This window comes from Scomber japonicus, chromosome 5 (assembly GCF_027409825.1).
Source record: "Scomber japonicus isolate fScoJap1 chromosome 5, fScoJap1.pri, whole genome shotgun sequence".
Taxonomy (NCBI): Eukaryota; Metazoa; Chordata; class Actinopteri; order Scombriformes; family Scombridae; genus Scomber; species Scomber japonicus.
Window position 1 is genome coordinate 28,222,188 of NC_070582.1, and position 27,467 is coordinate 28,249,654.

General features: G+C 40.1%; 1 protein-coding gene across 1 annotated transcript in view; it reads right to left on the bottom strand.

Moving 5' to 3' along the window:
* Positions 1–209: 209 nt before the first annotated feature.
* LOC128358665 (guanine nucleotide-binding protein G(o) subunit alpha-like) overlaps positions 210–27,467 on the bottom strand; it is an 80,632-nt gene continuing 53,374 nt past the window's right edge. Inside the window, exons 4-8 of the mRNA XM_053319012.1 lie at positions 17,999–18,159; positions 9,258–9,386; positions 7,689–7,818; positions 2,323–2,476; positions 210–793 (exon numbers count right to left, since the gene is read on the bottom strand). Of these exons, the coding sequence (XP_053174987.1) occupies positions 606–793; positions 2,323–2,476; positions 7,689–7,818; positions 9,258–9,386; positions 17,999–18,159 (762 nt within the window). The 3' untranslated portion in view covers positions 210–605. The remainder of the gene's footprint in view (positions 794–2,322; positions 2,477–7,688; positions 7,819–9,257; positions 9,387–17,998; positions 18,160–27,467) is intronic.

Genomic DNA, 27,467 nt, shown 5'->3' on the forward strand with positions numbered 1-27,467 from the left:
CATGTCTCTAACACGTAATTTAATCTGAAGAGAACATCTCTTCTTTCATCTAAATGGAGTGAATTCAACTGGACCTGATTGAAACTAGCTGAACAAAATATTTTAACATCAGCACTTCATGTGACTAAGCCGTTCATTTACTCTCTAAAACTAAAATTAAATAAAAAAAAAAAAATAGAAACACTACAAGGTAGAAGTCTCCACTGGTTCTACGAGTAGACACTACTAGTATGTACATTTACATCTTATACTAGAACCGTATATCCTGAAAGAGTCAACTTTTCAGGATGAGAATAAAGGCAACATTATAGATACTGTGCATCTTTCTGCAGTGATAGATTTTGGAGTTCAGGCACACACACACACACACACACACGCACACATTAAGTACAGCAGCACTGCACTTCAGATGGGAGGAAGTGAAAAAAAGACAAAAAGGATTCAAAGAAGTCGTCTCAAGCAACCAACCAATCGACCAAAAGAATTCATCAATTACGAGTCAAGTTGGACTAACAGCCGGCTGTGTAATGACATCATCATCATCATCACCAGGGCCGTACCACGTCGAAAACATTTCATCTATCTGCTAAACTCGAGCCGCGTCATCAGTAGAGGCCGCACCCCCGCAAGTTATTGGCTATGATGACGTCGGTGACGGCGTCGAACACAAACTGGATGTTGTTGGTGTCTGTGGCGCAGGTCGAATGGGAGTAGACCTCTTTGTTGGGCGACTTGTTCTTGCTCTCGTACTGAGACTTAATGTAGGCTATTCCCTCCAAGTAAGTGTTTGGTCCTGTGGGGAGAGAGAGAGAGAGAGAGAAAGTGAGAGAGAGAGAGAACAGATGACATTCATTGAGTGTTGTGAAGGTTTAAAAGCTTTAAATTGGGATGAATGTGCTTTTTTGTTATGTTGTTGTTGTCATTGGAACTCTTTTATATGAGTGAGCTGTCCCACCACTCTCTGTACTGTATCAGCACTATTTTCAGAGATTTTCTAAAAAACATGACCTTTGACTCTCTTGCTCAGCACACGTTCTGCTGAGGTGTGCTCTGCGGTGTGCTTACTGCTAGCCCAGCTGTAATAAATGTGACACGTGGGGCCACTTTTTTTTTTTTTTTGGGGACAAAATGAGAATGGTGATTTTGACGGACAAATGAGACGTGAAGGAAAAATTTATGTCAGAATATTGCCAATTCATCGTAGTCTTTAAACAACAACGGTACAACACTGTGACAGGTACGAGGTGCTAGAGCCAAAACCATTACTCACACTGTCTAATTCATCTTTACAAAAGAGCCAAATCTACTGTACACCCCCTTTTGGTTCAAGTCCAGTCTTATCTATGAGAGTTAGTTCTGCTTGTAATGAAAAAGTATAGTGTGTAGTAGATTTAATCAAGAGCTTTGATTTATTACACCACTTTTTTGGAATGAGTCAGATCTCCGTGATTGGAGTCATTATTTTTTGGGGGCTAAGTATGGCTGAGATCTCTCTGGCACTCAGCCATTAGTGGCACTGTGGTTCGTCTGTCCGATTCAGCTGCAACTTCATCAGAACAGGCACGTAAAAAAAAAGAAAAAGAAGGATGAAGAGCGGGGTAGGGGGAGAGAAGAAGAAGAGGAGAGGAAACGAGCTTGGAATCCTAATTCTGTCTTTGTCACAGTCTTTGCTGTTTTGGTCTCTCTCCATCTTGCTTTCCCACAGTCTTGCTTTGATTTTTTTCTCACACTTTAACACATGCTGTCAGTCTCTCTGCCTTTCTCACGTTCTGTCACCCCCTCCCCCCACCCCGCACCCTTTCCTCTTGTCTCGCTCTTGTTTGGACTCCTGGTAACACTCATGGTTTCTTTCACGGCTTCACCTATTTTTATATATTTGACCCTCATCATCTATCTTACCCCTAGTATTTCTCCTGGAGTTGCCTCTTGGTGAATAAGGCTTCAGTAAAGCCTTATTCACAGTTAAGGTGTTTAACCATGCTGATGACTAGACTTTAAAAAGGGACAGCAAATTGAAACTCAGCATATAAATATTGTAATTGGATGCTATGAACCACTGGACCATGTAAGGTGGAGAGCAGGCGTGTAAAATGATATGTAGCGTGTAATCACAGATCACAATCAGCTAAATAAAAAACTAGCACACCTTCCCATTCACTTCAATAAGGAAGTAAGGTTTTTTTTTTTACTGTAAATCATGCAAATATATTCTAGTAAAGCCCCAGATTACACATAAAGACCTGGAAGTGTGCAGAATGTTGTGTGGGGGTGGGTGAATGGTGATGAACGTGTACTTTTCCAGCACGTGGATATGATATGTACCGGTGTATTCAGGGAAGCAGATGGACAGTGGCGACTTGCTGATCTTTATTTCAAAGAGGTCCATCTTGTTGAGGAAGAGGATGATAGAGGTGTCCTTAAACCACTTGTTGTTACAGATGGAGTCAAAGAGCTTCAGAGACTCGTGCATGCGGTTCTGCAAGGGAAACATTAACACGAGTTAAACAGGCTCACTATTATATATACACACACATATATATCCACAGCCAAAATAAGCATTCAAGCATTAATGCGAGTGTGTTCAGGAGACACTTGCACACTCACTAGTGGTGTTGTTGACTTATGTTTTGTCCATGCATTGAGCAGCATGTGCTTGAGGACATACCTACTCACTCTGAGCAGGAGTTTATGTAATATACATTTGTGCCAGCTGCAGAGAGCAGCGACACTTCGTGAAGGCAATTAATTATTAAAGTAGAAATAAACCAACAGAGGAAGAAAAGAAGAGACTCACATTTAAATTAAAAGATTTGTAAATGTTTCAAACTAACTTAACCTTTAATTTTTAGGCTGGATACACACAATGCATTTTGGTGACAGACAACAAATGTACAGATTTTCAAAAACACAATGTGTACAATGGAAACTCCACAGGGTATATTAAAGGATACATGCTATAGAAAAAACACTAAAAAAATGTAAATGTAAATTAGCAGCTACAATTGTAACTTCAGTTGATCAATAAAAAATATGATTAATCATTCAAGATTAAATTAATTTGGGTTTTTAATCATTTTCTTCATTAGGCACCTTTTAATGTTAGTAGATCATTGAAAGCCTTTATTCTAGAGTGAGCACCTATATACTGCTCTATAATGTAATATATATAATGTAATTAAACCATTATGACCTGAGGCATATCCTAAAGCCTTTGTATGAAAATAACCTTCTAAAAACCTGAGGCTAAAATGGTTTTGTCACGTGTCCTAAAAAACAATGACGTCATCTACAAACTCTCTCATCTGATTTTGAACGTGTTAAAGAAATCCGTCCACACTGAATACAAAGTGCCTAGTGAAGAAAACAGTTTCCATTTAAGAATAAGTTGAAAGCAGTTTCTCTCTGGTTGTGGATGATTCTCAGGACAGGGGAGTGAAGAACAGGAGATTGATGGGGTCCATTACCCAATCAGACTGTAGTACAGTACTGAAGATTCAGGCAAAGCACCTCACATACTTCAGAGGTTGAAATAGTTCATATGTTAGATGAATAATGTAGTGATTAGACACAAAAAACTGACACAGAAAGATAGATAAATAAATAGATAGAGAGATATCATGCAATAAGACATTTGATGAACTGGACTGAAAACACGCAAACATGCAACCACATGAACAACTGCCAGTAAAGTCCCTCAGTTCACAAACAAAAAGAGGCACTGCTTTCAACTCTCGGTGAGTCTACCAACCTATTGGGAGGTTTCATACCTGTCTGTGGGTGGGGCATCTGTAGAAGATCTGACTGCTGATTGGTTAGAGAGGACAGTCGATGGCGAGAGTGACAGGAGGAGTTGGAAGGAGCCAGAGATGCTGCAGGGCGGAGCTTAGAGCAGGAACAGGAACAGAAAATGCAAGGGACACACCCTCCCCGCTTCCCTCGTACGGCTACCCCCGACCTACCCCCCCGCCCCCAAAACCCCTTACACACATACACACCCCTGAAGTGCTGAAAAGAAAGTATTTAGACAGTTTTCACACAGAGCGGCTGTTAAACCAGGGAGTAGCAAGAGAATGTGTGTGTGTGTGCGTGTGTGTTTTCATGGAAACAAGAAGGAGAGGCAGAGAAGAACACAATGCAAGCGGTTCTTGAATAGAAAGAAGGGAATTATGAAGCAGAAGTAGTATGTATTGTTCTGTATATGTGTGTGCAGGGGCCCTGTTTCAAACGCATGGCAACAAAAGGCCAACAGACGGAGAGAGAGAGCTTCTCCAGGTAATCATATTGTTGTCTGGATGGAGCAGAGTGGCACGATGTGAACACTCAGCATCAATAATCTGCAGCCAGAGGCACACAATGTGGTCTGTGTGGTTAAATTACAACAATGACGATAGAAAGACAAAATTAATAAAATAAAAAAACAGAATGGGAAAGCAGAACACTTTGTCAGTCATGAATCTACATTGTCTGGCATCATAAATGGTTACATCATATACTGTATTTACACTGCAATGCATTTCTAGAACATTTCTGAAAAAACACCAAGTTAGAATCTGATGTATATACTGTAGAGCTGTGAAGGGTTTGCACCTGATTAGGCCTGTCACAATAATTACGACTTATTGTACAATAATGTAATTATCCACAGCATTATGTCTATATAGACTCCTCATATAATACATGGACATGACTTTCATCTTTTATTTTTACCTCAACATTGCCACACTTCACATTAGCAGCTAAGAGGCTATTCATGTCACATTGGCTAAACAAGTAGTGTCCTCCATTCCTCACTGTGTACGTCCTGAATGGAGTCTAGAAGCAGCAGCACCGCTTATATGGAATTAAAGGTGAATAACTCTGTCCTGACCCATAATGGTAGTCTGTGTTTTTATAGGGCCGTAGCGCCCACTCTCCAATTGCACCCCCCACCTCCCCTTGCATTATTATGCTATTATATTATCATTATATCAGTGGTATATAATGATCCTCAAATGACAATAATATGGTTTATCTCGATTATTTCTGAGACAGTATATCGTCTAACAACAGTAGTTATGGTGACAGGTCTACACCTCATTTAATGACTATCAACACAGCCAGAATTTATCAGCATACACAGCACCTTTGTGTATGGTGTGTCCAGGTGTTTTAGTGTGTTAGAAAATCATTTACTCAATATCTAAACTACAATAGGTAAAGAAAAAAATCCACCTCTAGATTCTCTCAGGCCAGACGAGATTAGTATTAAGGGAAAAAGTGGCCTTTATAATTACATTTATGGCGTATCAGTGATTTTAATGAACTGCTCATATGGGATATATGCATCACTTTATCACTCCCATTAGTGAGGGGCTGGAATATTTTTCACTGTGTAAGGTACTTGTTATTTCTGAATGACGGTAGTGGAACTGACAGAGGACGTAGGAGCTCCACACACACACACATACGCATAAAAAACATTTGTTTATTTTCCTGGTAATTATAACACCCACACTAGTGTTTGCTCTTTAATAATAATTATACATAATGTTGATCAGACCCTTTTTCTCTGACATTTAAACAAAATAATACCAGAGCTGCTACTAATGCTGATATAAATCTGTTATGTTTGATGCATTCCTCGTACACATGCACTTTACCTGTGGGCTGTGTTAGTGCTGATCTCATAATTCCGGCTCTATTAAAACAACTCTGTTCTACTGAGGTATTGTGAGTGTGTATTTTTCAATAGATTTCTCCATTTGTGATTCGTGATCACTGGAAACGCTGAGTCGAGAAATACTCCCCTCGCTTTTTGATGGAAATGATGTTTACTGTTGCTGTGATGACCTTACATAGTCTACAGATATCTGTGAGAACAATAAAAACCACCACGCACTAATTATATAAAGTCAGATATTTAACACTTTAAGTGAGAGCATGTTTTATGTTTCCTCCCCCTCGTCTAATGTTCTTTTGGTGCTCCATGCTCAGAGGGGGGGCTTGATACCATCTGCATAAATAGAACAGCTACCGAACACAATTTTTCCAGCCTGGAATTCTCTGAGGATGTATTTCAGGCCTATAAATAGGAGCCGGCACTGTGCATTCAAATCAGCTTATTTGTTTTAGGTTACATGGCATCCTTTTGACCTTTTGTAGATGAAACAAAGAGCTACTGCCATTGTGTAAGTGTTTTATTAAAATCTTATTTTCAATAGCCATTTGCCACATAAATCTTTACTTGCTTTCCAAAGCTCCTAAAATACTCAACCATTGCCAGTTTTTCAGTGTGCTCAACTACTTTTTGGAAAGTAGCAGACACAGCATTTTTTTATTACTATTAAAGATTGCACTCTTAATTTCCTTTTGAAAATAAGACATAAAAATGAATCACAAACACTTTGTGGGTGCTTTCTACACCTATTGTACTACCTAATGTATATTTGAGAATCTACAGTCAGCATAATTTACATTTGGAGCATCCTGATATACAAAATTTGAATTACATCTTCTTCCCCATTATTTAAAACAGGGTATTTGATTTTAGCCACAACGCTACTTCAGCTTGCAGTGTCAATGCAAGAAAGGAGGATTTGCATACAGAAAAATAACCTGGGAATACACTAATCCCTTGTTTTTTGCATAGAAACCATCCAGCAGTGTTCTTACCAGAGATGGAGAGCTGCTCTGTTACATGATTTGTTAAACAAAAACATCCAACAAGTATTTTGAATTTGGCTTTCATCTGTAATCTCTTCATTAGTTTGTTGTTTTTTAGCAAGAGGAAGATGATTGTACTAAAAAGAGATATAGAGGAAACACCATAGACTTCCATTTTTTGTTTTTTAGATTCATGTTAGGTAGACTAGCACTGATAGTATTATATATATATATGTGTAAATATATATATCTATATATGCAATATCAGATAACGATATGGATGCAAAACAAGACAGAAAAAAGTACATGAGTAGATAAGTCTATCTGTGAGTCTGCCACTAATGAAACATCCTCCATCTATCCATTCATCCATAGTCTTTACCATTTTCCTCTAGTCGCAGAGGATCTGGAGCTGATCTCATTTGACACTGGGTGAGAGGCGGGGTACACTCTGGACAGGTCACCAGTCATTCACAGGGCTAACATGTATAGAGATGGACACCCATTCACACTCACATTCACACCTACGGGCAACTTAGTGTCACCTGTTATCCTAACCTGCATGTTTTCAGTCTGTGGGAGGAAGCTGGAGTGTCTGGAGAGAATCTGCAGGGGCAGAGCTCCACACAGAAGAGCCCCAACCAGCCTGTGGGTATAAACCCAGAACCCTCTAGCTTTAAGGTGACAGTGCTTACCACTCCACCACAACCCACACCATATGTTACATATCAGCTTACATTTCCTTTCTACAAGCTGTATAAGTGTATAGTCTATCTATATCATAGCTGTAGAGTATGTGTCAGAATGCATTAAGGGACTACTAAACACACTGTCCCACATCTTGATTGTTTAAAAGCACCCTGGATGCATTACAACACAACTGTGATGCTATTTGATACACTTTCTTCTAAAGGTGTATTCCAATATTTATAAATGGGTCACAAGGCCACGCGGTGACAGAGAAAAAGCATCTGTGAGAAAGGGAGGGGGGCAGACACGGGGGGGGGGGTGAGAGCGAGCGTACACGCAGGAACATCTGTCCTTACCGTGGTCTCGTCCTCGTGCAGCACCTGGTCGTACCCGCTGAGTGCCACGCAGAAAATGATGGCTGTGACATCCTCGAAACAGTGGATCCACTTCTTCCTCTCCGACCTCTGACCTCCCACGTCAAACAGCCTGATAGACAGAGAGACAGACGTGTAATAAAAAACAAGTCTACAAGTGGTCTACAAGTCTCTAATATAACTTCACTTTCTAATCAGGGATGTTGCATTTGAACTCATAAAACATAATTAATCTCAGTTGATGAACTTTTTTTCTTAACCAGCGTGGTGTGACAGTGAGTTTGGAAGCAAACTCAGTTGTGGGATGGTTTACTAATAGATACTAACCCTAACCGGGCCTATTCTCTCTCTTCTGACACAGTTAACTTCAACTTTACTGTTGTCCTTTTTACAATTTTATTTAGTCTTTTTCTGTGTTTGAGAAGCTCAGTCAGTCTCTCTAAAAATACAGCATCACTGGGGTTTACGTGATGCTTTGTCATGACCCTGAGTGCGTGTACAGTGATGAACGAATAAGGCGATTCATTTTTCCCTCTTTCTCTATTGTATTCTGAATCTGACACTGTCCTCTCTATTAAAAGGTCCATTTCAGATACTTCAGAGTCATCAGACAATGTGAAATGCAATGTTTGGTGCTGGCCTCCACAGAGAGGGAACAATACACTACATTTCAAGTTATAGGACTGTGACCTTCTGTAAAATATGTACCTTTTCATTTATAAGCTGGGAATAACCGCTCCCTCATGTATTTATGTGGGGTTTAGAATAAAGTGAAAAATCCACTACCATGTGGGGTGATATTGGTAGGTAGGCTGATGGGTTACACCCAGTATGAGAACACTGGAGCTTCCCACACACTGCCTGACTGCCAGTAATAGCAATTGAACTAACAATATTTAGGCTTCTCAACAAAACACACCCAGCACACCGCCTACTCAACTGTAAGAGAAACAGCGGAAAGCATCATTCAGCAGAACTAATATTTCTCTATGTGTTTAAATTGACTTGACATGTGTATTTGTGTGTGTGTGTGTGTGTGTGTGTGTATCTGAACAAACAATAAATAGGGTGTGTGTGTGTGTGTGTATCTGAACAAACAATATATAGGGTGTGTATGTGTGTGTGTGTATGAGAAACACTGAGTCAGAAAAGGAAAGAAAAACTGAGACAAACATCAGTTGCCAAGTGCATCCATCCAGAAAAATAATTGGTGTCTACAGTTTATTAACCGTTTCCGCTTTGTGTTCCGCCTGTCGATATGTTAATGCATTTATGCATATGCACACAAGAGGGGCAGAAACATGGTAATTAAATCTGAAGTCAGAACAAGACTCCTCCCATCTTATCTCTCTCATTTCCCTTTCCTGGTACCCTCCCAACATGCCCCTCCTCTGTCACCATTCCCACAGCTCCTCACTCTAATTGAACCAGATCCCATTAAAAAGTCAGAGAATCATAAATATAGACACTTGTTTAAATTACAGAGTTCCTTTTGGATGCACTGGAAACGGCATCTACTTGTATGTGTGCTCCTTGTTTTGAGTCACTGACCTGAAGTGGAGGTTTTTGAAGGTAAAGTGTGTCTCGACGATACCCGTGGTCTTCACTCGGGTCCTCAGGATGTCCTGCTCTGTCGGCTGGTAGTCTGTCGCACCAATCCGATCTAGGCTGTCTAGGTAGCTGCACAAAGACACAGACGACAAAGATCCAGATTGAAACTCAGCGGTAACTTACAAGTGTAAAATCATGCAGAACAAAAGCGGCACTTGACTATTTTCCATTACTAATGAGACTTTGAATTTCTCCATATGCTGAATTGGTGTTCATGGGGCAGAAGAGAGAGCAAAACTCACATATTTGGAAGGTGGTGTTTATTTCTTTCACCTTTCCAAAACCAAAAACACAAGAGCACAAGTGTGGGGAATGCATTAAATAGTGTTTATCTGTTCTAACGTGTGAGCTACCTGCAATTATTAGCATGTCCAGCTAACTAGCTTACCTAAAGTAAATTATGCCTTGAGGGACAAATAAAGTATTTTAAATTGAGTAGTAACTAAGTGTTACAATGCCAAAGATTAAGTAATTAACTAACTACATTGGTTTGTGTTGGGTAACATTAAAAAGTGTTATCCCTCTGTGTGGAAGCTAGTCCTCAATGCTAGCAGAGTTTAGGCTAACGTTAGCAACTCTGATATGCTCTTTATTGGATTTGGAAAAGTTTACATTTCAGAAACTCCAGCCAACATGACCATAAAATAGCATTATGTTTGTCTAACCCAGCAGTTATTCATCATCCTAAATGCCTTTGATATTGTAACATTAAATATGAAAACATTATGTTAGCTAAGTAGCTAAATAGGGTTACATTTGCTGTTACAGTTTTCCTTATCATACTTATACTGTTAGGACTTACTATCTCTACACTGTAAGAAATGTGTGTCTATGTTCTTTATTTCTTTGCTGACTTAGGTTGGAGCTGGCAGAGTAGGAGTATGATCACTTAAAATGTCTGAATTTGTGGTGCTGTAATCCACTTTGTGTTACAGTGTAAACCTGATGATGTACAGTATGTCATGGCTCAGGTGGGTGAAACAGTAAACATTACATAACAAGCAGAAAGTGTAACCCACTCATTGGAATACGGCCATTAATGTGATAGTAAATGTGCAACCGACGCTATTGACTTCAATGAGGTCATTTTCTTTTCTCAGTCTTATTCCCTCTATCATAAATCACGTTTTGAATCATATCATACCCCAGTGTGACAGTTTGTTTTACAGTATTTTTTAGTAGTAGTATTCAAGCTGTTTCAAGCAGTGTACACCCTGATGTCAATTAAAAGAAAACTGCCTTACTTAAAGCATTGAATGAACACAAGCTCAGCCCAAGCTGCCTCTCAATATATATCTAGAGAGCCAATATTACTATGTAGAGCAGCCATGTGGTAAGAAGTGAAAAGGAGAAGTGGGTAGTTGGGTTGACAGGAAGTGAACCCTTGTTTTAGTATAAATAAAAAAAAAAGAACAATAATCCTGAATAGTCCAGTTACGGTAAGAGGTTTAGTGTCTATGCCTTCAGAGGGCGACTCTTGACAACTTCATTTAATGGCTGGCAGGATGGAACAGTGTTTTAAATGACGACAGTGCAACTTCTGGTTTCAAAAGGACACGTCAGCAGATTAGATGGATGCCTGAATGTCGGTGCTCCAGTTGAGGAACCTCACTTTACCTACAGTATCAATCCAAAGAGCTGCGATTGGATGACAGGTGTCCATCATCTTATTTTAACAGAAGATGATAGACAGACTCCTTTGTTAGAAAATAATGAGCCTACAGTCAACGGTTTCGCCCACATTTCCAATCACCCTTCTTCACAGAGCTATCGGGTATTACCCTCCGCATATTACCCGTTGACAGACAGCTTGAGTTCTAAAACCAAAAGCCGACCGAGTTCTCAGCATGGCATACAAATTGTTTTTCCGCATAGCGACGACTGGGAAATTATTGGTTATTCTAATCCCAGCAGAAACGGACTGACAGATAGCGAGGCAGAAAAAGGCGGAGGAGCGGAGAAGATGAGCAGAAAACCTAACGGAATGCATCTATCTAGTGTGACGGATGTAAAGCTTCTTATTTATAGACCGGTGAGGGTATTGTTTCAGAGCTTTTAAAACGCATGCCGAGTTACTTCCAAGAGAATGAGAGGCAAAGATAGGAAGGACAGAGATATTGGACTGATGGCAACAAGGAGCGGTTGGCACACAATACCCGCTCACACTGCTTCAGTGATAAGAACTATTGATTACACAGAGAAGGAGTATGGGCTGGAACTTGAGGTTTAGAAAGGAAGCAGATAGGAAGAGCTGAGAGGGAGGAGACTAAGACAGTGAGAGGAGGAGGAGGAGGAGGGAGAGGGAGAAAGCTGTTTTTTTTCCCTGAACTGCAACAAGGAAAAATGATCTGCTGAACATTTTTATTTAAAGGAAAAATAATTACATATATGGGCCAGTTCATGCGCACAGCACCATCTGTCTACTTATAGAGAGCATCAGCTGATTGCGTGTTATACACTCCGTTGCTGATAAATGATTAAACACAACCTAAAGCAGATTTTCTTTCTCTTTTTTTAAGTATTGTGGTTAAAATAAAAAAAAAAAGAATTAAATGTGATATAACCTGCAAAACAAAGAACCCTATTGTACCTTTTTCCTTTTTGAGTTTCACACAGCTCTGTAAAATAAGCAACATTCTACAGTTTTTGGCAAGATTAGGCGATCAAGGCATGGATATTACCATTTTAAATTCATGACCAATCAGCCTGTGCAGAAACAGAAAAACATTTGTCTTCTTCTGTCATTATTTTCCTGCAGCACCGTTCTCCAGCGGTGCCAATTATCCAGGTGTTGCAGCTCCATCATGTCATGTTTAAACACAATCAACGGGGATCTACGTGTGAAAGCCAGAAAGCCGACGCTTAAACAGGCACGATAACCCAGCCGGGAAATTTTGGAGAAGCACTGTGTGTCAATAAGAATGATGATATTGTGTGTTTGGTTGCAGTGAAACACAGTGTTAGTGATCATAGAGATGAGGTTTAAACAGCTCTGAATTACTAACCAAACTGAGTCTGTGTCACCTTCTACCAGATGCTCATGTTTGTTGTCTGACACTTTGTGTTTTTAGATGCAAATCATGTTTTCAAATGTATCTGCCTCAGTGAGGACGCTGTCTTCTGTTTAAAGAGCACTGTGGTACTGGTCAGAACTAAGGCCTGACTGATATAGGATTTTTGTGGCTGATGTCGATATTAGGGAGTAAAAATGTGTCGATATATCAGCCAATAATCTTATTTTTATTGAATATGTACATGAACACTTGTTAAAAAAATACACAAAATACATTTGTGAAGATATGTAATGGAGGCTGTGATATTTTACAGTTTAAGAATAAACTTAATTTAGAATAAAATGACATCAATGCACTGAAACAGTAAACCTCACTGGGAATTAAATATGTAAACTTGAATTAGGGAAAAGGATTAAATATACATAAAATTCAGCCGATAAATCTTTAAAAAAAAAAAAATCAGCACATTTCATAATAATGCATAATGATACATCTGTGATAGTCCAGAATCGTCCGATAATATCAGTCGATATATCGGTCGGGCTCTAGTCAGAACACAACAGAATATGAAATGTATAAGCTTTACTCAGGCTGTACTGTATGCTGTACTCATGTTAGTTTATACTTACAATGAAATGTGTCTTGCTGTCTGCCTCCACAACACTTGCAGGCTGCACTTAGATATTTGACTATTGAGTAAGAAAGGTCAGTCAAACTTGCCATTATTGTTGAGACTTATAAATGTGATTTTCATGACCATGACCACCACAGGAGGCTGACCTGTCTCTGAAAAGAAAGCTGCACAGAAGCCCTGCAGACGCTTTTCACTGAACGACCATAACACACACACACACACACACGCGCTAGCAATATTTTATGTAAAGAACTGCTGTCGCCTGAAGGGGTTTCATTAAATCATGCCTCTGCAGCCTTTCAACTATGCCTGTGTAGCCTGGTTTTTAGATGGCGTACAGAAATGTGGACCACCGCTGCATTAGTCTTTTTTTCTTTATCCCGATATTACTCTTCATGGTGCACCAAGTCAATTAACACCAGTGCCCTGTCTAGGCTTGTCTCATTTCCCTGGTGGTGTGCGGTATTATAGATTATCAGAGTATGATGGACAAAAAGAGAGACACAACCGGAGAGAATGTTGTCAGTGAGGTGATAATGATGTGTGTGTACTTTCAGCAAAGGAAACGGCAGATTTCTCCGGACAAGCTGTGATACTCAGCATCACCCTCGCAACACTCCACTCCTACCCCCCCCCCCCGTCACACACTCTTATGTTTTCAGCAGCCTGCAGAATTGCTAATGTGTAAAAATAGTGAGTGATAACACTGCGGCTTGATGCTGAAACTTATTGATTGTACAACGATTGGAAAGCCGGATGAGATGTGAACTAACCAGCCGCACAGATGCATACACCTGGGTAAATAAGTAGGTCAGCAGGTGCCAAGTTATAGCACAGCTGTCATACTGACTGTCTTTGTCAGTGAAGAAGTGTTGACCCTATATTTTACATTTATATTGGCATGTGGTTCAAAAGAGAAACTAACAACATCAAACAAAAGCTATAACAGCTGGCTGAGGCTGCATTCACAACTATGTAAAAATAAAACGTTTGGAATGGAATTATTAGTGATACTTCTTCAAAATAAAAGCTGCTATTGCAAAAATATACAAAAGATATATTCAAATTGTGTTGATAGATGCTGATACTGTTTTTAACAGCTGGCCAGCGAGTAGAGGTCAGCTCCACTATCCTGCTTCATAGCTGTTGCTAGGTAACCAGCTCTTAGATGGTTTAGAGGCGCCTCCCACTGACACATATTTACAACCGGCATTTATCACTTCTGCAGAAGCTTGCTGCAACATGATACAATCTGGCCAAGCTACATTAAAGGTCCCTGAATCGATCAGAGGAGAGGAAGAAAAAGCTGAGTCATTATTTAGCGCAGGTAAGACTAAGAAGATAAAACAGGAACTTTCACACTTGATCCTGATCACAATGTATGTTTTTCTATTTTAGGCTTTCCTGAAAAGAAGCACATGAACTGTGAAGACCTTTAACCAAAGGGTCACCTCACCACCAGGGTTGACTAGATCCGTTTTCACATGTGAACTCAGGACAATGTCTGGGCAATCAGGTCTAGAGTTACACTTTCACATATTTCACATATCACATATGTAGCGAGTTCTCACCTAGTGGAAGCACTCTGTTTGGTTTAGGTGAGGGGTCTGTCTGGGTACTGGGACAAAAGCACACTGCGGTTGTGCATTGGCAAAGTAAAACCGCTTTTAATTCATGAGAAATGACAGGAAGTCCTCTCTTCTATTAGGCCCAGTCAAAACAGTGAAAGTTCAAACACTTTCAACAGTACATCTAAAGTCTGGTGCGACTGATTCAGACATTTGTCTTTTCACATGTAGTTTAATTTCAGGGGTGCAGTGCATGTGTGAAAGGGGCTTTTTATTTATCTATCAAAAATCAATACAGCTGAAGTAGCTTTACATCATGACCTGATAAGATGATGTCAAATATTCAAATACGAGATGCAGGATGCTGAAACAATATAAACATTATAAAGAAAGCATGACATTTAACTTCAATCAGTTCTGTTCTGCACTCCATCTATTTCATACTGCACTCAATGTAATAATGAACCTAAGCACCAAAACTCATTATCCAGCGTACCTTTTATTAAATCTGGCATTTCTATGTCATTGCATACATGTGCACAGAGAGCAGTAATTGTGTTTGTTTTTTTAATGAAGTGTGTACATGCATAGTAGTGTGTGACAAAGGCAAGTGATATAAATCGCAGACAGTGTGTATGTGTATTAATAGGTAGTAAATAGGTCAGCACATACAGGACATTTGCACAGAGGCAGAAAGGCAGAGCTGGTTTCAGGCACTGCTTGCTGCTCTCAGAATAGAGCTTTCTATGTAATAAAAACACACATTAAACATACATGTGCAAACTATAACTATAACGTTCTTTAATTAACTTTAATTGAAGCACCTGATGACTGAGGACCAAGCTGGACAAAAAAAACAAACACACACACACACACACACAATGGGGGTCCGATCATGTGACACCTTGTCCTATTACCCCATTGGTTGCTCTGCCTCCTTCTGCTCCACGGGCCACCACATAGGAAGTACGCATTAATCTTTAATGTGACATTTAACGTGCACGCAACGGCACGCGCTCACACACGCAGTGGATGCCGCTCAAGTTAATTGACGTAATGTAAATGTTGGTAGGAATACGTTTAGCTCCCAACATGTCTGCATCGTTTCTCTCTCTATCTCTCTCCGTCTTCTCGTGCTCTCTCATCATTTTCAACTATATTGACTTTGCCCCTTATTTTCCTTCCCTTTTTTGGTCTAGATTATCTCACGGTGCGCACTGTTCAATCACTTTGTTTTCTCTGTCTCGGCCCCCGTTTTTTAATTCCTCATCGTTAACTTTTTCCCTTTCCTTATCTCTCTTAGGTCGTTCCTGTCCTTTCTCTGCTCTCTTCACTCCTCTCTATCTGCTATTTGATCTTTATGTTGCGTTATCTTCGCTTCTAGACACGTTCTCGAGCACTTAAGTAAGCATTACTACAAACAAAATGTCCTCACACAATTGATAAGGACTGATAATGCTCGAGCTGGAGGTGAAGACTTCCTCTGGGAGGTTAAATATTTCATTGGGGACACCTTGGAGTGTATCATCCTGCTAATACCACAGTGTCAAAGAAAAACAAGAGCCTGTTTTTTATCTTTTTTTTTTTTGCAGTCAGTTGAACTTGTGGTTAGGTTTATTGCGCCAGAAGTAACATAACAGGAAGCAGAAGTAATGTTGCTATGGTTACCCAATCTTTCAGGATGGTGGTTTAACTGCTGGTCTGAACTGAAGTTTGATATGTAACGATATACAATTAGTTAAGTAAAAGCCTGTAATGTAGCAGAAATCAAGAGACATTTTCTGCATGAATATTACAAGGCAATGACTCAACATGTGTATGTATACTGTTTTAGCCGACAAAGGATTTAAAAGTCATCAAAGTGCAGTACATCAGGTAACGAGTAACATAAGTTACATTCGCTACATCTGTGGTCAGAAGGGGTTCTGTAGCAGCGGTGTGTGTGTCTATGTGTGTGTGTGTGTGTCGCCCGTGGCAACATAAATTAATGTCTCCCTCCTTCACCGTGCTTCAATTTTTCCTCATGTCACTCTGTGTAATTTCGCAGGATGTATGGGGCGCAATTAAACAAGAGCAACACGCGCAAACATGGCACTTAAAGGAAATGACCCCCCCACTCCCCCCCCCCTCTCTCTTTCTCTCTCTCTCGCTCTCTCCCTTGCTGTGTATCTCTCCCTCTCTCTCTCTTCACCCACATACAGGCACTCAGCATAAATCAGGCCTGGTGCTTGTAAAGGTGATTGACTGTGTGTTGTAATAGCCAGTGTATGATTGCATTTCGAAGATTATAAATAAATAGGTATGTGTGTTTTGAGTGTGTGCAATTTTTTTTCGGGGGGGGGGGGGGGTGATCTACTGATCCGGATGGAGAAAATCAACTGGGCACACACACACACACACACACACACATTAATGCTGTGATTAATACGGGACCTACACCACACTGAATTTCATCGACAGATAAAAATGAACCAATAATGTTAAATGTGAGCGAATGCACTAAAGAGCCAATTATAGTTCTAACACCTGCTTGCATCTGCAGCTCCCGTTCAGTTAAACAGTATCCTCCACCCCAAAAAGACCCTTTCTCTTCAGAAACTGATTTAGCTCATCGACCTAATGAGTGGCATCTCGCGCTCAGTTAAAGTTCTCTCTTTGTCAGTAATGTTATCTGACGTTATTACTTCTTGGATGACATAGATTTATGTGCTAAATTCATCAGAAAAATGCAGAATTAGACAAGCAGAGGGAACAAAACAGCCGGAGCAAACTACCAAAAAACAAGATGTTTCTGAAACGGTTAGCAAACATTACCAAATTCTGTAGATGTGGATGAAATGTTTACATCACTTTAAGTCTTTTGCCATCAGTGAGAATGAGTAAGTTCTAGGGTTAAGATCATCTTCTAGATGAAACATTATCATTTATAAAGTATTTTACCTTCCAAAGCAGAGAGCACAGATAGTTTCTGATGCTGCTGTTTTGCACATTGTAATTTTTTTTTTCTTTGTAATATGTTCCATTTTGAATGATTTGTTTGGAATGGTATTTGTTTTGGATCATTCTAATTTAATCTAATTTGCATTTGCTTTTAATATAAATACATTGTTAAATACACCTGTGATAATATCTGGTGTTTTAAACTAATATTTTTATACTAAACATAATCTAAAATAATGGTGATCTGAAAAGGATGAAATCTAGCATAATTTGTAAGTAGTAATTAATAAAGATCTGTTCGGGAGCTGAAACTGAACCAAATGATCTGGATCACTTAAGAGCTGAAATTCCCATCACTAGGAGCACAGACTCAGTTTGCTCAGCTTTTTAACTGCAGGCAAAATCAATCGTTTTCTGAGAGTGTAACTGATCATCCCCAGTGGGAGGTCACATCTTTCCTTTCATTTGTATCTTAGTACCTGTGCAAACACACACACACACACATAAATGATTGCGTGTACGTACTACTGCGCTGAGTCGTTGAGCTGGTACTCTCGGGCGCGGCTGAAGCACTCCTGGATGCCCGAGTCGGACCACAGGCGCATCATGGCGCCCAGCAGCTCGGCGGAGTAAGGCTCCGTGTCTTCCATGCGACTCACCACGTCGCACACCAACTTGGCATCCGCCTAAAAAAAAGCAAGAGAAAGAGGGGGAGAAGAAGCAGGTCAGTGTCTTTTGTTGTAACACTAACATTAATTACGACGCATTAGTATTAGCCACGTACCACCATAACACATACACAATAACACAACACACTGTAACAGTTTATTAACCATCCATCAACCAACATGTTAATCAATGATCTACCACTATCCACTATCACTAACAGACAAACACTGAACAACAGCTGTGTGTGAGTATGAACATACAAATAGGCATGTGTGTGTGCAGGTATGGGTGTGAGAGAAAAGGGGTGTGTGTGTGTGTGTTTGGATGCGAGTGGGTGTGTCCAGGAGCGTGGGAATTCAAGATGGCGGACTCCGCAAGGGAGTCTCGTCACACAAGTACAGGAGGCGGATACGGGGGGCGTTTCCACTGGACAAAACGGCGCCGACTCGTGTTAAAGCTTTCCAAACACACTGAATGTGAATGTGTGCATGTGTATGTGTGTGTGTGTGGGGTTAGTATAAGACAGAGTGAGAAAGAGAAGCGAGGGAAGGCCAGCAATCGAAATAGAGAGAGAAAATGGCGAGCTTTGTAAACTGATAAACGCGCTCACAGCATGGAGGTTGTGTACAAGGGTTATCTGATGCTGGCTAACAAAGCAACTTCCTCTTGCTCACGATGGCGCTAACCCACAAGCAGCTAAATATGTGATTGTGGAGAGATAGAAGCGGTAGCTTTGTCTTCAGCTCCACGTGCGCCAGCTCTGATTGCTGAACGACAGAAGTGGCTTACTATCCTTTGGCGTTGGCTTTAACCACTGACCCTGACGGAATAAAAACTAAATGTCTTCACATGTGAGATGTGTTGGCAACAAACGTAATCAGACTCCTCAGTGTCCAGCAATCAAACGGGGACGCGACGGTCCCAAAACACACACTCACACAGCAGTGATATAAAATGCTAACTAGCATTACAACATAGCTTGTGTCCCGCCTGCGAGTAGACTGCTGAAAGACAAAAAGAGAAAGAGAGACCGGCAGCCGCATGCCTCTCCCTTTTGTCTCTCAGCCAATGAGGGACGAGATTCCAAGGGGTTCGCGGGAGGTTGAGTTTAGGGTGATTTGACCTTAGACCTTGGGGAAGGGTCTGAAGGGGCCCTCTGGCGCCCTTTCCTTTGTTTGAGGGGCAAAAGAAAACTCAAATCAGGCTTCCCTGATTCCATGCAGGCCTTCCAGGAGACAAAGGGTCCACGTGCTGATGTCACTATGTCCAACACGTTTGATATTTTAAACAAAGGTTAATTGTTCCGATTGTGAGATAAGTACTGTGAGTCATTTGACAGTGTGTGCGTGTGCGTGTGTGTTATGTACTAAAATGTTACTATTGCACAAAGCAGAAAATCAAGAAAATGACAGTTGGAAACTTGGAGAACAAGGGGAAAGGGAGCTAACGTGGACCAAAGACGAGGAGGATAGAGGTCAGAGGTGGCGTGACGACAATTACGGAGAGCGATTACGGGAGATGGTGGAAGAAAAGAAACAAGATAAACGGCAGAGTGAGAAGAATGAGGGCATTCTTTCAGCTCCCTTAGGTCCATTTAATCTTTGTGAAAAGTGTAAAAGTCATTTTAAATCCCTGTGTCATGAAGTTGGTGAAGAAGAGGCAACACGTCACAATGCTGGTGAAGTTTATGAAGAGAAAGAAAGATCAAATTCCTTATTAATGTCATCAAATTGCAATGTGGACAAACCTTTGAGAAGATGCTTGACATTTCCACTACAGTAATTTTGCTTTAAAACACAAACAATACCTCATATAAAATCATGACGGATGGAAATGGAGTAAAAAATCCATATGAAAATTGTGCCAGCTGGACTCATAAAAGCTTTTCTCTGGTCTGGAGTCACTGTCTTCAACCTCCAAAGCTATTCATGTCACACAATTACAACAGTGCAGTCAATAAGCTGCCAGCTCTGCCTCACATAAGCCTATTTCGACACTTAATATATTTTAATATAAGCAAATTATTCCCCGTGTGGTTCCTGTTGTGACACTGACTGTGATATTTATTGGTGGAGGTGATTCTGGTGCAGTTTAATCTAATCTATCTGAGCCTTTTCTTCTCTTTCGCGAGTGTGAAGAGACGATTTTTAAAACATTCGATTTCTTTTGTTTAATTTATGTGTGACGTGCCATCCTGTGTTTATGGAAAATCTTTGGAGCTACCTGGCTATGTGTATAGCAGTGTAGAGAGCTCGCTGCCATTACCACCATCTAGACGGAGTCACTTTCCAGCATTTAATCCCCTCCCTCTCCTCTCCCCTGCCCTCCCCTGCCCTCCTCTCTCTCTCTCTCTCTCCCTCTCTCTCTCTCTCCTTTGTTGTTATTGATTTCTTTTTCCTAGCACTTACCGCCTACATGATCATTCTTGCTCACAGCCGTATCGCCAGGATACTGAACGCCCTGACCTTTGTACTTTTTTATGCATGGTAGCTTCATATAGTGATGAAATACAAATAATAAAAAAAAGCCTACAACAACTGCGGACAAATATGAAATGCCTTTTTTTTCATATCAACAAACCTACCGACATCTTTCAGCTGCTAAATATGGTAAATATGTGCTAACAACAGTTATAATAAAATCATGATAACAATGAACTAATAACTTACAATAATAGTAAAAATCTTCACATAAGCAAGTCAAAAGAAAAGAAAATTGTCATAAGGGAAAACTTGTGAAATGTATTAATAATTTCTTTCATATCTGCTATTAGGAAATAAGCTGCTGTGTATGTGATCAAAGCTTACCTGATGAGCGACATCATTCATCATAAATGTTCAACGATTGTTATTATTACAATAATCAATATTACAGATAAATGCTTTGCACCAGTCTGTTTTATAATATAATGTTTATAAAGTCCTTTTCTTAAATGCTTGTTTGTGCAAGTGTGGACATATTGTTGTTTTATTCCACACACTTCAGTCTAAATGATATTATATGCATTACATAACTCAGTTATAGCTGTAGGAGTGTAGTAATTATTTAAGAATAAATGATTTGTATTTTAATGGGAAGGAATCGTCTCTAAGAAAACTGTAACATTCAAAAAATGTTCAATTTTCACACATCTCAGACACACTTTAATCCAGAGCGCTTTACTTTTACTTCATGTTGATTACTTCTGTTGTTCTGAATTATGTCCTAATGTGGTGAAGAACCATGACATGATTTCTGAGATAATTAAATTAAATAGCTTTATTGGCTATTGGCAAAATACTCACATTGGAAACTTTAAATGAAGTAATCTTTTAAATATATTATATGGTGCATCATCTCACAATAATCCCAGAGATTGTACACATCTTCTAACCATATTCAACACAGATGAATGGAAATGTGAGAATTTAAAAGCCTACTTTTATTCTTAAAATGAGGGATTTTCCATACAAAAAAAAAAGAAGGTTGCATCATTAACAAAAAGTGACAACGACGGATAAACGGAGCTTGACTAAGCTGATTAAGCTGCTGTCACAAACGGAGCAGCCCAACAATGCTGTGGCTCAATAAATCGCTGAGTCGGCAAGACTGCAATACGACTCCATGATACTTTCTGCTGCAACACAGGAAGCAGACAACATGCTAAACTGTTTCAACCTGTTTCTACAGATGGGATGTACTGTATGTGCTTCACAGTGGACACAGTCTAGCATCTAGGCGTCTGCACAGCACTCAAATCAAATTACCTGACTGACTCCATCACCGCAACAATACATCATCACCTTTCTGTGCCACAAAGCAATGAAACGGTATAATATGAGGATGATTGTTGGTATTCCCTTTCTGTAATGTTAGACAGACTTAATTAAATTGCATAGCACTCAGGCTGAAATTATGACGAGTGAAGGCCTGATCTGGTTGAGTTTCTGCATTCCCCCAGAAATGAACAGCATGCCAAGTGATCAGGTCCAGATAACAGATTACATGAGTTTGGGCAACCTGATTAGAACCCACACAGCTGCACACGCTGGCACCTGGGAGGCGCACGCTGCGGGCTTCCATAGCAGCAGATTAGGGGGTGATTTCACAATGATTCCTGATGAAATGTCATTTCACAGGATGTTATAACATAATAACTGAGGTCTTTTACAACTGCAACAGTTACAGGTTTTGATACAATAATATTTCTCACTCCTCACTTATTGTCATCGAAATCTGTCACCCCTTTATCTTGGGCCTTGTGCTACTTCCTGTCTATCACTCTGCATCAAAGCAGACCACACACACCATGCGTCTAACCTCATCCTGTCAGCTATTAGCCATTCATCCCTCCATAATCACCATCTCTTTTTGTTCTCCATCTGATCTCTACAGCGTTCTTTTATCAGTCTGTCTTTCATCTCTTCTTACATTTCTACTCATGTTTTCTTCTTCGTTGTTTGTCCACTCATAGCATCACATTTTTGCTCTCTCCATCCTTCCTCTCCTTTCTTTCCATCAGTGATCTCCTGTTTCCTGCCACCACTCTGTGTCTCTCCCCTCTCCTCCTCCTCCTCCTCTCACTGCCTTGCTCCTCTCCTCCCTTTCTCACCTCTGTGACAGTGACACGAGCTTCGCTGCCCTATCTTGTGTCGAACCGTTTTTAACTCTGTCACCAAGGTGTGTGTGTGTGTGTGTGTGTGTGTGTGTGTGTGTGTGTGTGTGTGTGTGTGTGTGTGGCTGTAGAAGTGTTTACATTTGTGGCACAGATTTGCTCGTATTGATTCAAATCCTGCGTATGAGTGTGTTTTATACATCGAGATCATGTTACTTACTGGACTACGAAAGCTCCGTCCATGCCAACAGTTTGAGCAGATACACACACAATCACTTTTAACCCCTTATTTACAGAGAGGAAAATGACGGGAGCGTGTACGGCTTCACTTTCATACTGCTTAGTTAAATTCCTCACCGCCTCGCTGCCTCCACCGCTTCTCTTTACCTGCCTATTGTTGTGGTGAGACCATATCAAAGCAAGCCTATTTTTGCTGCTTGAATGATAGTTTTCCTTCTAACTGTGAAACATAGAGGAGAGTTTGTTGATACAGGAGCAGTGTGAGGCCTCCTGTCTCATCGGAGTGACCTTTAAAATCTCTGAACTCTGTAGGACACACACACACACACACACACACACACACACAGTGAGGGGGCGCTGACATGCAACAGTTTGTGTGCTTGTAAAGTTGTGTGTGTGTGTATATTTCTTACATAGCATCTTTTACTATCATTATGCATATGTAGATGAATATGTATATTTTTAGTTTATATCTTTTGTCATTAAGTTTATGATGACCGTTTTGATGAATGTGTGTGTGTGTGTGTGTGTGTGTGTGTGTGTGTGTGTGTGTTTCCTGTCTTTCAAGTGTAAAACTCGCTATCTGCTGGGTTGTCTCAGTCTGGGACATTGAATAGGCAATCATCATCAATGCCTCCATCTTCATCATCTTTCCCACATCCTCTACATCTGCTCCTTTTCTCTCCTTCCTTACCTCTGTCCCTCCTGTCAATAGCCAATCACCGCGCTTCACCACTTACTGTAGGACCTTTCGCTTCTCTGTTATTGCCTCAGATCTACAGCCAATCATCTCCCTGTGCAGGACGCCAGCACGCCCACCACCCCATTATCCACCTGACTGTACCCAGTTTATATCCGTGTGTATGTGTGTGTGTGTGTGTCATGTCAAGAAGAAGCTGAAGTGAGCAGCAGCACACCTGTAATTAGACTGAATGCCATTTCAAAAGTCACACAGATACACTGCAAACATGACCTGTTCTGACCTTTGCTGTCTGCTGAGCGTGGTACAGAGTTAGGGTTAATCTACAGATATCAGCTCACATTGTATAAATAAAGGGTTATACTTCAAATGTATACACGTTTCAATCCTGTAAGTAGTGTTAATTAAAGGAGCAGTGTGTAGGGTTTAGTGATATCTAGTGGTGAGGTTGTAAACTGCAACCGCTCATTCCAAGGTAACAAAAACACAATTCTTATTTTCATGGGATTACATACTAATTAAAACATACTGGTGAATATTATATTATATTGGCAGACACTTAAATATGTGGCAATATTTCTGCCAATGGATGCCCTCTAAATTTTACATGCTGGTCCTTTAATTCAGTTTTGTTTGATCTACAACAGGGCTACGCCAAAAATATGAAAGGAGAGGTTGGATTGTGAAAGCTGGTATGGCCTAATCTCAATATTTGAGAGAAATAAAGTGTCAAATCCGAGCAAATGTTTTAGGCCAATACTGATATTTGAGAGTTAAAAAAAAAAAAGTATATAATGGAAATAATTATTCTTTTTTTTTAATATCGACATGTAAAGAAATGTATGTTGATATTTTATGTATATGAAAAACGAAGTGGTCAGTGTCAGTCAAACTATGTAAAGAAGACCTACTTTAAAAAAAGATTTGCACTTTTGTGATACAAATTCTCTTTTTTCTACTTACAACATACATACTAATACAATATATCTGCTATAAGTTTATACTAGCTAGCTCTCAATCATTTGCCAGTGATCATTATGTGCATTTTTATACAACTTGTATATATCACTGGCTTGGCTACTGAAATAAATCTGCAGCTGTCACGCCTGACAATGAACTATTTCACTGAATTTTTGCAGTAACAGCAACTTTCTATCGGCCCTCTTCTCTCTGTGTATCTCACCCTTTGTCTCCACTCTCTTCTAATCATGGCGGGAGAAACTAGTAGACAACACCATGTCTTGTAAATAGGATTAATAAAAAAATGAAGTTTTTAGCTCTGCGGTCTACTGGATGGAAAACAACAAATAAATACATTTCCATTTCTTTTATGGAAACACTGTGCGAGAGAATCTGTTGGGCAAGATAAACATGAACGTGGCTGGAGTGACAATATCCAAAAACCACATTTAAACTCAACAGTCCACAGTCTGCCCTCTGGCCCGCTGAGACACCGCGACACCCCGAACATAAGCTAACCCTCTCTGTACTGTATGTGTCGTCCTCGAGCAGGCGCCGATCTCACTCAGAGGGATTTGATTTGATGTAAATGTGTTTCAGTGTGGAGTAAAGCTCCGTTCCAGCTTCCTCTCTGCTACTGATGCTCCTTCCTCTCAGTCGGCAGCCACACAATGCCTGATATGGAAAGAGAGAGAGGGAGTGTGTGTGTGTGTGTGTCTTGGTGTGTGAGAGTGTGAATGAGAGAAATCTTGAGAAGAGACTGAGCCTGTTTTGTATGTGTGTGTGTGTGTGTGTGTGTGTGTGTCCAGACAGAATGTGTTCCAGTTCAAAGTGCTGGGCAGCGGGCCACAGACACACTTAAAAACCACAGAGCAAGCCAAGGATACTGTCTAAACAGACATACTGGAAGATGCTGGGTCACTGTGTAAGTGTGTGTGTGTGTGTGTGTGTGTGTGACAGTGATGAACTGTTGAATTGAGGACTTTTTCCGATGCGGCCATCTTTGTATTTGATCCAAACGTCTCATTCTCTCACACACACATAACTGCAGTTGTCAAGGAAACTGGGAATCCTCTTATAATTATCTTTTAACCTTTGCCCAACTCAATTACCTGCTCTTGTCTTGGGAGATAATACATAGATGCATCTGCAATATGTGTTTAAAATACAGTAAAGGAGCACCACTACTGAGGTTATAAGACATGTTTTCAGTCATCACAAATGTCAAGTAATACATTTACATGAACAACAATGCACACAATCAGGTCAGAAATGTGGATGTTTTACATGTACTGTAATAAACTTAAAGCATTACTGCAAAAACACGTTATCCTGAGGGGTACATAGATATCTGTATCTGTCTGTCCAAACGTTATTGAGATATTTCACTCAAAACCACAAGTGTCAACCTCATGGTGGCCCCGGAGGGAAAGTCAGGACCAGGGACCACAGAAGTCATGTTAGTCAATGCATGGAGCAGATGTAGAGATTATTTACTGGATAAGAAGACTGACATACGGATGAGTTGACAGGGCCATCCCCCCCAGTAAGAGTGGCTAAACAGCTGGTTGAAGAGTATACAGAGTCTTCCCATCAGACATGCAGCTGCTTTGACCTGATATTTATGCCAACTACTGTATGCACTTCCATTAACGCATGTCAGTACACTAAATGCAACCATCATGTAGCTCTTTTTTAGTCTGACAATGGATGTGAGCAAAGCAGCTCTGAAGTAGATGCATCTTATTGTGCGTCTCGCCCTGAGGAACGAGCATTTTGCAGCATGATCAGCTTACTCGTGCATTATCCCATTTGTTGTTGAGCAGCCATTCATCGACGACATTTTCTGACATGAAATATTGACTTTGTAAATCATTTTATTACATGCTTGAGTACTTTAGGGCTGCTGCAGTAGAGTAATGTGTTTCTGCTACTTTAATTAGAAGTCAACAAACTTTTGACTTCGGAGCGATGTGATTGGACATGAAGCAGCTCGACAAAGTGTGTTTTTTAAGAAATAACACCATTCGGGATGAGCCGATCGATTACTATATTTTCATTTCTTTTAATGTTTTAAAATGTTGTTCTACTTTATTTTATGTTAATATTATATGCATTCTTTTGTTATTATATCATCATTCTATAAGTTTTATCTTCTTATTTGATTTTATAGTCTGTTTCTTTTATCTTTTTCATTTCTTCAACTGTGAAGCACTTTGAACTATACAGGATATTTATTTATTTAAAAAAATAAAAAAAATAAAAAAGTAACTCAGTGTTACTTCATTTCATGGTGAAATCTTAGACCTTAGAGTTTCAGTTTAGAGCCAGATAGAGAAAACTACTACTAGCCAATCAAGTTAATTTTCATCTGTCGGCCACGGCAACAACAACAAAAAAAACCCCAGTTGTTGTGGGGTTGACCAGTGTGAGGGAACACAGTGTGCACAAGTCAGCACTATGCATGAATAAAACATAGGCAGAAGGAGACAATAAAGAATGTACATGTTGGAGTGTTTGTGTGTTTGTTGTTGACGTCACGGTGAGCATCAGCCAATCGTGTATCTCGGAGGAAGGAAAAAAACAAACAAAACATGACAAGCATTCTCTATCAACAATCTGTTTTCTCTCTTTCCTCTGTTATTCTTTCCCATCCTCTCCTGTCTTATCCTCTCTTCTATTTCTGGGCTTGTGTTCACTCTTTCAATCATCCTCATCTCTCTCTTTCTTTTCTCTCATGGTCTAACCTTTATCATTTCCTCCTCTGGACAAGCCTTGCTTGACGTCACTGTAATCCAGTGGCCTACAATAGATTCTAGTCAGAAATACAC